Genomic DNA, 12,760 nt, shown 5'->3' on the forward strand with positions numbered 1-12,760 from the left:
GTGGCTTGAGCTTCTCAGTGCAGTGCTTTAACCCACTGCACCACCAGGCAGGGCCCCCATTACCATTTTTGGAATGTTTCCTTGTGAGTTGGGTTTTCCAGATTGTATCTGACACTGTCACTGCCTACTCTTTCATGAAAATCCAAGGGAACTGGAAAACAATAGCAGAAAATACCAAGGTCTTAGTATTTATCCATTAAAATAGAAGCAGCACCCCAGAGCTTAGGTGTGTGTCATTTTGTTTGATGTCTGGCATTTAATCATTGGCATTTAGCAAATGTTAGTTGGATTTGGATATGATTTTCCCATGTGGGATGTAGCTGACTGTGTGGACTCTGGAATAAGACCCACAGTCTCACTGCTGGGTTGTTAGAAAAGTCATGGTGTATTTTTTTCTGTGTTTTGCAAGCAAAAATGTGCCATGACTTTTCTGACAACTCAACAGTTCAGCTGTAGGTCATGCCACTTGAGCAAACCACATCAGCCACCTAGCTGCCTGCTTTTCTCACAGGGAAAAATGTAGGGGTCCAGTATTCTTCAGGCTCAGGAAAATGGTGGTTCCCAGCCCATTGTAGCTGGGAGGAAGCAGGTTAACTTTATTACTTTTCCTTTGTGTCAAGTGCTAGTAAGGAAAACTTTGGGGCGTGTCAAAGTCAATGAGCACCACAGAAGGCCCTTTCTCCTGGCCTCATAAGCACCGCTCGCTGTGCCCGCACCTGCTCGTCTAGCCCTGCCTTCTCTCGGCCCACAGGCGGGGGATGAGAGCTAGAGGCAGGAAGGGTTTCACGTCATTGACCCTCCACAGCGGTGAGGGCCAGGCACGTGGCCTCCAGGGGCATGCAGGCCATGTCACCTGCCCTCGCCGCTCTCCTGACATGTCCCATCCCTCCTGGGTTGGGACAGCAGCTGAAAGCGTGGCCTGTCTGCCCAGAACAGACTGTCTGTGGGGAGTGCTGATGCTCTGTTTTGGTTGATTACCTAGGCCCCTGCAGAATCATTTGCTAAGGAACATTGTCAGCAAACGGTAGCATGAAAACACAAGGTTAGCAGAAATGTGTGGCTCACCCAGTTACCCTGCATTTTGACAACATATTAACTGAAAACCTGGATTAAGACCAGCAGAGGTTGCTCTGTTTTGTTTTGTTCTCCTTGAGAACTAAAAACAGTAATTTTCTGGTCTACTCACACAGTTCTATGGGCACCCCAGTGACCACCCCTAATTATGAAATCTCTCCTGGCTCCAATACTCAAAACCAAGCAAAGGTGTCTAACAGGTCCACAGATTAGAGGGCTGTGACTGTTTTTCTCAAGGAGAATAAACCTTGCTTAGGTATTTGACACCATAGGTATAACCCAGCATCAGAACAAAACCTGATTTCAGAAGGCACAGAGAGCTGGGTTTTGGGGCCTGTGCCTCTGGACACAGGGAGAAGGACTCTTTAGACCCCCCCACCCCGCCCGCCCCCAGGTGCTTATCACTATTATAATTTGCAAATGCATTATTTCAATAATTACGAATGTCTTTCTCCTGCAGAATTGACACCCTACAGTGGCATGGCTGCTCTGTCTTGCATCTTTGCCCTCCCCAGGCCTGCACATGGAGTAGCTGTTGGCTGGGTGGGTGTGGTTTCAAGGCTAGCTTCTCCACCTGCCCAGTAATTGCTCTCCGGCGAGCCATTCTCGGTGCATTTCCTCATCACGGTCGGCTGGGGCGCGGGTTTGCACCGCCCTTCGATTCAGTCTGTTCATATAGCTGCAATCACAGCTGACTGTTCCTGCAGGCGTAGTGCCTAGACCTGTGCCCAGCATCCAGGAGTGGCTTAAATAGCACAGGACATACCAGGGCCTTCACTCCCAGGGTCTGGGTACTTTATTTCCATTAACTAATTGTTGTTTATTCTTTCAGACGTAGGAGTACTGTGTTGCCTGCTTTTCATGGCAGGGTTTTTGTGAACACTGAGTGAAATGATGTTTATGAAATTCTTCAAAAACTAAAATGCTTTGTTTAACTAAGTAATGAATGTTAGTGCTGGCTGGCCCAAAGGGATCTTCCCGAGAATTCAGGTTAAGAGAAGGACTGAAGATACCAGTGTGACTTAGAAGTCATTTCCCAAGTTAATTTTTCATTTTAAAAATGTTTGTGTGTGTGTGTGTGTGTGTGTGTGCGTGCCTGTCCTTGGTCTCTTCTGCCAGTTCTCTACTGCAAGGGGATTAGCATTTGATGTTGGAAAAATTATTGATCAAGTCATGAGTCGGTGTATTAGGCTAGCCACGGGCAAGTCCTTTGGCCTCTCTGGCAAGTGATGATGCCTGTTTTATGGAGAGAAAACGAGAGCAGAATATTAAAAGCAAGTCGAAGGACATCGGTAACCCTTCAAACTGTGAAGTTGATTATATCCCTGTTTTTCTTTCCAGATCTGAGTCTGTTAACTTCCACTCTTCCCTGTATAACCAGATTTCTGTGCCCCATCCTCCCAGGCACTGTCCTGGACATGTTCTAGCATGTCTTGAAGGAAGCTTTCACGTTGAACCCAGAATGCTTTATGTTTTTCATGTATTCAGACACTGCCACTGATATTAAGATTGATTATGAATTTTTATGAACTCAGACCTACATGTGCTGTTTCCTGTGTCTGGCTATAAAAGGCTTAAGCTATATTCGGAAGTAGAAAAAAGTAACTTGTCATTTTGTGTTTGCCTTCTAGCGACAGACATCATACCTCCAGTGCAATCCCTGTTCCAAAGAGACAAAGCTCCATATTTGGGGGTGCAGATGAGGGCTTCTCGGGGGTAATCCCTTCACCAGACAAAGGACACCGAAAACGTGCCAGCTCAGAGAATGAGAGACTCCAGTACAAAACCCCTCCTCCCAGTTACAACTCAGCATTGGCCCAGCCAGTGACCACCATCGCCCCAATGGGAGAGTCTGAGGGGAAGACAGCATCTCTGTGCTCCTCTTTGGACACCTCCTTGGACTTCTCCAAAGAAAATAAGAAAAAAGCAGTTGACTTGGGTGACAGCTTAAATAGGGGCCATATGAGTGTGAACACTAGCCAAGAGCAAGCAGAAGCACTCCCTGGGCATCCAGCCACAGTGAATGGCACGCTCTTGCCCAGCGAACAGGCCAGCTCTTCCGGCGTCCAGCCTCCGGGTGAGTTCCCCCCAGTCTCAGAAGCTGAGCTCTGCTGCACTGTGGAGCAAGCAGAAGAGATCATTGGGATGGAAGCCACAGGTTTCACCTCAGGCGATCAGCTGGAAGCCTTTAACTGTATCCCAGTGGACAGTGCCGTGGCAGTGGAGTGTGACGAGCAAGTTCTGGGAGAATTTGAAGAGTTCTCCCGAAGGATCTATGCACTGAATGAAAATGTATCCAGCTTCCGCAGGCCGCGCCGGAGTTCTGATAAGTGAAGTGAGCAGAGACAAGAGGACCAGGCCAGAGTCGTGGCCTAAAATGAAGATAAAGCTGCACCGGTTACCCTTTAATAATTATGACACAAAATGGATATTACTGGAGGATATTCCTCAGAGAAACAGACTTTGTGAATCAAGAAGGGACTCAGGGTCATTGTGTATCAGTGGGCCAGACAGAGTTAGATTTTGCTTGCAAGATTTGCTTTACAGGTCTGACGATTGTTTTAAGGCAAAAGTTACTCTCTAGCTCGAGTCACCTTATAGATATTTGTCTGCTTTTTTATTTACACTTCTATGTTATCCTCAGAGGGAAGATGATAATATATAAATAATATAATGAACTCACCTTTAGTTTCTCATAAGCATTTGCCCTCACCATATTTTGTGAAACTTTGGGAAATGAATATTCAGACAAAGCTTCCCATCATTTACTGAAGGATCTTTTGCCATCCCTACCATTGATGAATAAGCACAATGGTGTCCTTAGACCTCGGCTCACCCACCCCACCCCTGCCCCCCGCACCACTCACCCTCAGACACTGCTGCCCCACCTCACGGTAGGTGGGGCTGTACATCCTGAAAACTGAGGACATGAGGGTCACTGCTTGTTGGATGCAGGGACCGTGACCTTCCACCTCCTCTAGTCAGCTGGACGGAGAGAGTCCTCAAATTAGATGAAAAACCTCACCTCTGTTCAATCCCAGTGGACCCTCAAGGACCCCAAAGTTGCTACAGTCAGAGAGTGTCCAACCCCATTTTGGGGACCAAAGTGTTTACGTGAGCAAATGCTGCCATAAACAAGTAGGCATGCTTCCTGGCAGTGCACCCAGTAGACACAAATTCCTGTATGTAAATCCCATGTTAATTTATTAAATTTTAGTTGGAGAGGAAAGCATTGTATATGATTAATTATACGTAGGGTCAGGCTGTCCAATGTACAGACTGCAAGGCCATTGATACAGTTGGGTTAAGGGACTAGGTGAGGCATAGAATATTATTGGTCTGTGTGCAATTGCATAAATATTAAATTATGTTTTTGAAATCCAATTGTCATTCCTGGAACTCAGATTTTATTTGCTATTGCTTTATACTTTATATACCCAAGGATGTCGCCTCAGGGTTGCAAGCTCTTTAAGGAAAATTTATCCATATATCTGTGTATTGTATAGAAGAATAAAAATTGAGTTTACATCACCTGACCTGATTTTTTTCTTCCAGCTGTGGAATTTCTCTTGAACTTGCATTTCTAGATGTTACATCACAGCAGGACTAACCTGAACAAAACAGTGGCCATCTCTAAGCTAATGTCCCTGACCTCATTTGAGTGTACCTGCTGTGTATCGTGGCATAAACACCTTCACAGGTGCAGTCTCCAGTAGCTGCACTCATCCTGCATGTCGTCTTAACTCATTGATTTCGTAGTCATTTTCATGTTTTGTCCAAGCACTCCTGGACTCAGTTTTAATTTATAGCTACATGGTCAAATCGAGTAGTTCATTTGTTCCACATAGAAACTCACAGAATCATTGCATGACAGACAGACCCGACCTGCAAGGCATTAAAAGCTTTAACTTGATCTGAAGAAATCCATCTTATTCCATGTGAGACGGGACCACACCAAGCCTGGAGCAGAAGCCACGGACACATAGCTGCTTTGTAGGGTGCTGTCGTTCATTTTAGAGTCAGGGAGTGAAGGTAGACATGGTCTTGGACGGAAGTCAGACTGGGCTGGGGCCTCCCAATGAAGTAACATCTGCATCCAAAAAAGTTTTTGAAGGACCTGTGTGAGGGTTGGGTAATAGAAGGTGAACCTCGTGTGCTATGTGCTTGCCCCAGATAAGGGCGTGCAGCTTAAACTGCAGGCCACATTCAAAGGCAGAGCACACCCCACTGTAGACTCTCCTGCTGACTCCGGGCACAAGCAGGCAAGCCCAGGAGCTCAGCGCAACCACGGGGACAGTTTGCCTTGGGCCCCCACAGCAGATAAGCCGGGAGCCCTGAGAGTCTCTCCTTCATACTCCCATATGCAGACTCCCTGATTCTGGGGGTCCGCAGCTTTTTATCCCCAAGCATGGAGCCCTGCCTCGGAATGGGATCATCACATTGCTGAAGATTGAGCAACAGTCACCAACGCAATGGCTTGGGCCACACCGTGTCTCGGCTGCATTTGGCTTGCAGGTTGGGTTGTCCTTTGAGTGGGATGTTTGCAGCTTCTGCAGTGACCTAGGCGGAACCTCCAGGTTTACGCGTCACCAGGAATAACTGTTCAACCTTTTTCCAAAGCTGCGGAATTTGTTTTGCCTCTGTTTAAAGTGGTCAAGACCAAAATAATGGGATAAGTTGCTATATTCTGCTAACCTTTTGAATTGGTCTTGTGAATTACACAAAAAAATTAAAATTTGCTTTGAGTTGAAGTGAAAACTTACTACTATCCATTTCTGAACTGCTGAGAGCTTTTTCAGTTTTCATGTAGCTGAGACACTTTTAACATCTGACAAATGTTATCAAATGGGTATTTGATTGTGTTTTCTCTTTCTGCTCCCTTTACCCACTTTAAAAATTCCAGAGATTTTTTTCCCCCCTTGGAATATTAGTTTTGGAAGATTGTATCCAGCTATATTTTTTTTAGCAGTTCTAATGGTGCCCATTTATCCTGACCTAACTGGTTATTTAAATAATTTTTTAAGCCACCACCAATAATGAATGGCATGTGAAACTGATCTGTTGGTAATTGGAAGAAAACTCAGCATCTGTATTTATAAAATAAAAGTGATTAGTATTTATTTTGAGAGTACAAGTGTATGTTATTTCCCTGCTATGTTTGAGTTCTGTCTTCTTCATTGTTTTGAATTTTATATTGAAGCTAAGTTAACTATGAAAGCCTTGTTCTTCAACAGCCAGCTAGCAACTCTGAGTTTATTAAGTTCTCTTCCTGCCAGCAACTGAACTAAACAAGATTAACACGAAGATGAATAAGCCTTGACCTCTGCCACGTCCTCAAGTCGGGGTGAGGAGCACAGGTTTATTTATAATTAAAATTCGCTGTGATAAATTCTAATTAATGCAGAGCCAAGCTGTGGGCTGCAGCCGAGGCTGTTCCAACTCCAGGATCAGGAAATATTCATGGAGGTAATCCAGCTGAAAGATAGATTCGACTTCACATTTCAGATGGAAGGAGCAGTGTGCATAAAGCCCTAGAGGCAGGTAAACCCTTGTGTGTGTTTGCAAGACAGCGAGGAGTTTGCCGGAGACCCAGTTGGATGTGAAGAAAGGTAATGACACTGACATCTCAAGACACTGAACTGCGGCCAGTGAGAAGGACTCTTGGTGCCAAGTCAACAGCTCTGGGTGATGCCTGCAGCTTGCAGGCTCAAAAGCAGAAGAGTAACCTGGTTAGAACTCACTTAGGACAAGTGGCCAGGATGAGACTGGGCTCTGGGGATACATGCTTGAATCTCTTTGATCTTCCTTTTATGTCTGGGGGTGGGGGGAGTCTGAGTCGTCCTGGTGTCCCGGATGTGTTCAGGGTAAATACCACAGGGCTGGCTTTTCACTGTGTGGTAAGGGAGCCGCCAGCAACTTCCTGACAAGCTTGATTCTGAATGCCCCAACTCTTCCACCCTGGTCAAATCATTGACCCTTTAAGGAACCCCACTTCTTACACACACACACACCCTGGCCCCAGGATGGAATAGAATGTTAGAAAACATTGCCATGAAAGCACCAACAGTCTTTGCAAAGCACCAGCTACACTGGGAGTTGTTACTCAAGGATTTCTTGCCACCTCTGTATCAGGCATTGGCAGGACAGTTGAAATACAGATACTTGTCTTGTGCACCGAGAGAATGTACCAGGGCTGAAATAATAGTCTTTTGAAAACCTGAGCTCTAAAATGTCAAGTGTTGCAAAGTCTCAGAGGGATGGCAGGGACACAGTGCTGAGACAGGGCCCATCAGCCTCCTTAGCTTGATTCTCGTGCTTTTTGACATCACGATCTTATTTCAACCCGCTTCATGCATAAGGTTTTTTTTGCTTATGGTTGGAGGCCTCCATGAGTGCTGAATTGGTGCCCAGAGCTCTTAATTTTGCCTGAAGTAGATAGAAGCTTGCATTTTTCCCCCTCCTCTTAACCCATTTAATTATAGTTTTGTAGGTAAACAGCTCAGCCTTGTGGATTTTAAAAGAATAAAAATGACATGTCTTTAGAATAACTCCACACTTCGAGCCTGGAAATGTCCAGAAAAAGAGGGTCATGAATTTAGATGATGAGAAGACAGCCACTTAGTGAACTGGCACAGCCAGCCAAGCCAGGCACAGAGCTACAGACTGACAGCGGCAGGCTTCCAGACCTGGGGTGGGTGGTTGGCTTTTTAACTACGCTGTTGTTTACATCCTTGTTCATTTTTTGGCAGTGTAGGATTTCTCCCCTCGGGTGTGTTCCCCATAGCCCTCCCGCCACCAGAGCACCATAGTTCTCTACCATAGGCCATGGTTTTCCCCCCCCAGTACCTGTCCTTCCTCCCTCCTCCCTTTCTGGAAGTCTCAGATTTATAGTCAGTATTCAAGGTTTGTTTTTAAAGTTTTTCTCTGACCCTTTGGTTTCTCTATCTTCCACATCTAAGTGAAACCATGCAGTTATTTATCTTTCACTTCTGGCTTATTTTCACTGAGCATAATTCCTTCCAGCTCTATCCATGTCTCCACAAATGGCATGAGGAGTTTATCTTTTTTGATCACTGAGTAGTATCCCATTGTGTATTTATACCACATCTTCGTGAGGCTTAGAGACTTCGGGGGTTTCTGCAACACCACTCTAATGAGCTTTTCCAAGTCCTTGTTAAGTTGCTAGTAGCAAATTGAAAATGAATAGAGGCAAGAGCGAGTGGCCAGAGATCGCAGCAGGTGCGAGGCAGAAGGCCATCCTGTCCAAGCACTGGGTGAGGACTCAGCCCGCCAGCAGCAGGGCGGCACTCGGGCCCAGCCCAGGCACTGCTGTGTGACTCCCGCAAGGTGCTGGCCCCTGGGAGCCCAAGTGCTCCTCGGAAAAGTGGAGTCAACCTCTTGCTCGGTTTCCCTTGGGCCTAACAGAAGCACCTCTTGTCCTAAGACAAGTTGCTACTATTCTTTCAAACTCACTCACATTGCCTTGGGGTCCAGAGCATGTCGGAAAAGGAGTGGCCCCACACACATCCCCCTGCCTGTCACATAGGACCTGGGAGCCGCTGCATCGGACCCCACCCCTCCTGCCATCTGCTGCAGGGCCTTGACACGAGGCTTGTGAAAAGTCTAAGAATTAATAAAGGAACTGTAAAAGAGTCTAATTGAATGTGGCCTCCTAACGATAGCCCTCAGTCACCAGGAAAATCATAAATTCATTTTACTTTGACAGCAAAGTACATACAATTTTAAGGGATTAACCATTTTGAAAAATGGTTAAGACCAGTTTTGGTGTTTTAACAAATGGACTTGTTCTCACAAAAATTCATTTGCAAAATCTTTTTTTTTTTTTTTTTTTAGATTACTAAATTGATCCTCTGTTTCTCAAAGAGACCAGCATCACTGTGTGTGTTTTCACAAATCTCTTGCTCTGTGAGTCAGGGTCCTGAGCTCACTTGGTCATCATGATATGAGGACTGGCCCAGGCCGCCTTGCATGCCCTTGTAGTGACCTTCCGCTTACACCACTGAGGCCCCCAGGGCCTGCTGCCCGCGGGGCCAGGCCCTCTTCTCCCAGAAACCTGCAGTCACTTTGTTCTGCCTCCAACTCTGTCTAAGCACTTTAGTGGCACACAGTACGTACTTATGAAATTGGGGGGCCTGGGGAGGTGAGGCAGAACATCAATCCAAAGACTTTGTAACTCACGCTTGTATCTGACTCCCGGTCCCAGGAGTCCTGTGAAGGCCCAGGGTGTCCAGAGTTGGCATCAGAAATCACAGAGCCATTTAAGGCAGAGCTGTTAAAGGGTCAGACATGGACTATGGAGCTGGGGTTTTGTTAACAGTAAAAAGACCCACATGCATATTTGAAGAATCATTGTAGGTTCTCTGTGGGTTCTACCACCAGCCAGGAAAGCAGTACCAGGGGCTAAGCCCTAAAGAGGTCGCTTGCTTTTCCTCTCCCAGGATTCACGACCCCTTAAACCTGAGCAGTGTTTTCCTGTCCTGACTTCGCCCCTTACTTGATGACATTAAATGCTGAGGACAGCCCTGGGAAGAGGTGGGTGATATGTTCTCATCACCACTTAACCAGGGAGCGCACAGAGGCAGGGTGACATGCCCAGGTCATGCAGATTCTAAGGCCACACTGGGACCAGTCCAGTCCTGATAGCTCCCCAGGGCCTCTTCTGCACCCCAAGACTTATCAAAGCCCTCTATAGACTGCTCCCTCTAGCCTCGCCATCTGAACATCCTACCAGGGCTTGCATTTTACTGTATGATATAATAGTAAAATGAAGCATGTTATTTTAAGTCCTCATCTGTTAGAGACACAGAAATATGTACAGATGAAATGTATATGTTTGGATTGGGTATGGGTGGAAGTGGGGTGTAGGTGGGGTGTAGTTAGCTGGGGAGATGGGTGAAGGGTAATTGTGGCCTCATAACCCACACCTGACCCACCCTCCTAGGAGGGTCCTCCACCATCCGCATGAGCTCCCACCACAGCTGTTCTATGTCTTTCCTCTGAGTATATACCCCCCGCACCTGTCACCTGTTTGGGGGGGGGGGTGGAGCTGTGACTCCCAGAGGCTGGCATTGTCAAAGGCACAGCCAGCACTCGGTAGCAGCGTACTGAGTATTGATTTTACAGATGAAGCAGTAGAGGCAGAGACATCAGTGTCATAGCCAAGTTCTAAAATGTGCTAAAATGTGAGAGCTCGGACTTAAAACTAGAGCCTGGAAGTCATTTGTCTGCTATACATGGGACACCCCCCCCCACACACACCGCTTTCATTCATTCATCTCTTTGTCATTGATTGGGCGCCCCCTGTTGGTGTCACATTGACTGGACAAATTAAACCACAAGAAGCCTTGTGAGCAGGACTTGAGGGGGCCACCTTGCCCTTTGACCTCGGAAAAGACTTCCAAGGAAATAATATTTAAATAAATTGGAGGCCAGAGGGTCCGTTCCAGGCCAGGGGAACAACATGTGCAAAGTCAGCATCAAAAGGAGCACTGGCATGAGTGGAGGATGCCATGGTGACGGTGGGCAGCGGGCTGATCAGGAGGCAGAGGTGACCAGAGAGCCCACGGGCACCACCCCTTCCCACCGGGGATGTTTCCTTCTGTTTTTATTTTGTATTTTAGTGTTGTTGGGGGTTTTTTTTTTGTTTGTTTTTTATAGTAAAAGTACATCCCGACCCCTCTGGCCCCTTAGAACTGAGCCAAGTCCTGGCCCTGATCTGTGTGCCCTGTCCCCGGCCCGGCCATCGTTGCCACAGATATCAGAGGCCAGTGTGCAAAGGCGCAGTGAATGTCCCCAGAACTGCGCTCAGCCAAGTTCCCGAGTGCCCTTTGCAGCTGGTGATAGAGCTTGCTTGCTCCCGTACGCAAGGCAATTCAGCCAATTTTGTTCGAAACATTTTAAGGTGAGATTCAGATTCCCAGTTCCTCCCTGACTCTAGCCTTCAGCTACTCTGACCAGGCATGGGGCGTGTCCTGACAGTGACAGCTCTCTCTGGCCTGTCCATGGTGTGGCTTGTGAGGTGCCTGGCACCAACCTCCATGGCCACAATCCTTCTGTAATTCTGGCCCCTGGTCCTCCTGCCCTGTGTCACTGCCCCACGGGCCCAGACCAGCTCGGCCCCCGTGCTCTGGCCGTGGTCTAGGCCCACTTTCCCTCGCCGCCCTGGGAGCTGCCCCTGGGCCTCTGGGACTTTTCCCTGCGCCACCGGGCTGCCTAGCGGAGCATGGTGCTTCTAGGAATGCAGCCATGTCCTCCCCCGCACACCCCGCGCAGTTCAGTGCCTCGTCTGTACCCCAAACTTATCTCCGCTTACGTCCCAGATGGGGACAGACTGGGGAGGAAGGATGCTCTCAGGCCTCACCTGTCTTTTGACTTTGGGGTCTAGTTTTGCCCCCCCCCAACAGCAACCCCTGAAGCTCTTTACATTTTCTATTCTCCTTTCTCAGCGGTGGAAAAACACCCCTGCATCATCCCCAACCTGCATTCTTCATTTTTCTCTATGACTTTCTCTTTTTTCTTTCTTTTTTTTCTCTTATGGGTCCCCTTCTCTTGCTCAACACAGCCTGGCCTTGCAATGAGAGCCTGGCTTTGGAGACATCCAGCACTTCATTTCCCTTTATTGTCTGGATCTGCTCTGCCCTGGGGACAGTACATGTGGAAGGAATGGGGAACAACTAACTTGATGCTGCAGCTCTCCCAGCCTACAGAGGGGACAAAGGAGGCCAGCTGGACCCATAATGAGGCATACCTGCTGGGTGAAGCCCACTTGATGTCAGGACCTGGGCGGCCCACGGAATTCCAGCAGTTCAGAGGGAGAAAAGGGGTGGGAGCAGTGAGTCAGCTGGTGTGTGGGGCCTGAGCCTGTGGGTGGTGCCTCGGTCACGTGGCGAAGCAGCCGCGTTTCGGCAAACAGGAGCCCTCGTGTCCAATTCATATTGCTAATATGGATTTAATTGACTTTTCAGATCTGTGTGGCTTTAATTTGCAAACTCGTTTTGGTCTTATGGCTGTAGGAGAGCTACAAACATTGGTTTATATTCAGCTTTTTGTTCAAAAAATGGTCTTAAGAGTAAAAAAATGGAGGGGTGGAACCCTCTACGCTGGACAGTTTCTCCATGCAGTTGTCCAGCGCTCCTGACCCCCAACAGAACACACAAACAGGAGCTAGCGGGGATGGGGATGGTCAGAGCTGGGTCACACCTGGCCATCCCTGAGCAGGGGGCAGGGGGCCACTCACCCGCCTCCAGTCTTGGCCTTTGCTCTAGGTCTTTGAGTGACCCCTGGGCTTAGCCCCTGACTATGGGCTTGCTCATGCTCCTAGGCCCCATTTCCCTTAATTCTGCTAACTCCTGGTTCCTTCCCCTTGGGAGTCTACATTTCCTTCCCCTCAGCCTCTGACGGGCCTCGGTGGCAGAGCACCCACCAGACAGCCCCACCACTTTTTCAGCCAGGGCTTTTCCTAGCATCATTCTGCCAAGGAGCCCTTCTCACTTCACCTTGGCCACGTGCCCAAGCGGCCCCCTCTGTTTTCTGGCCTCAGTGAGCGCAGGGCCCCAGGAAGGAGGGGAGAAGGAAGAGCTCCCTCCTGAGACAGACTTGCTGGCGATATTGTCAATAAAGACAAATTTTCATGTTGAAGTGGTCTATAGGAGGTTTTTTTTTTTTT

The 12,760-nt window shown here is 47.8% G+C and overlaps 1 protein-coding gene across 2 annotated transcripts in view; it reads left to right on the top strand.

The window, feature by feature from the left end:
• UVRAG (UV radiation resistance associated) overlaps positions 1 to 6,169 on the top strand; it is a 238,662-nt gene extending 232,493 nt beyond the window's left edge. The window contains exon 15 of one of the 2 annotated variants that reach the window (XM_004683215.2): positions 2,706 to 3,753. In XM_004683215.2, coding sequence (XP_004683272.1) covers positions 2,706 to 3,408 — 703 coding nt within the window. In that variant the 3' untranslated portion in view covers positions 3,409 to 3,753. Of the gene's footprint in view, positions 1 to 2,705 lie in introns of both variants that reach the window. The other variant, XM_012725607.1, reaches the window with a different exon arrangement.
• Positions 6,170 to 12,760: the final 6,591 nt, after the last annotated feature.

Source organism: Condylura cristata, unplaced genomic scaffold (assembly GCF_000260355.1).
Source record: "Condylura cristata isolate star-nosed mole 26May11 unplaced genomic scaffold, ConCri1.0 scaffold00015, whole genome shotgun sequence".
Lineage (NCBI taxonomy): Eukaryota > Metazoa > Chordata > Mammalia > Eulipotyphla > Talpidae > Condylura > Condylura cristata.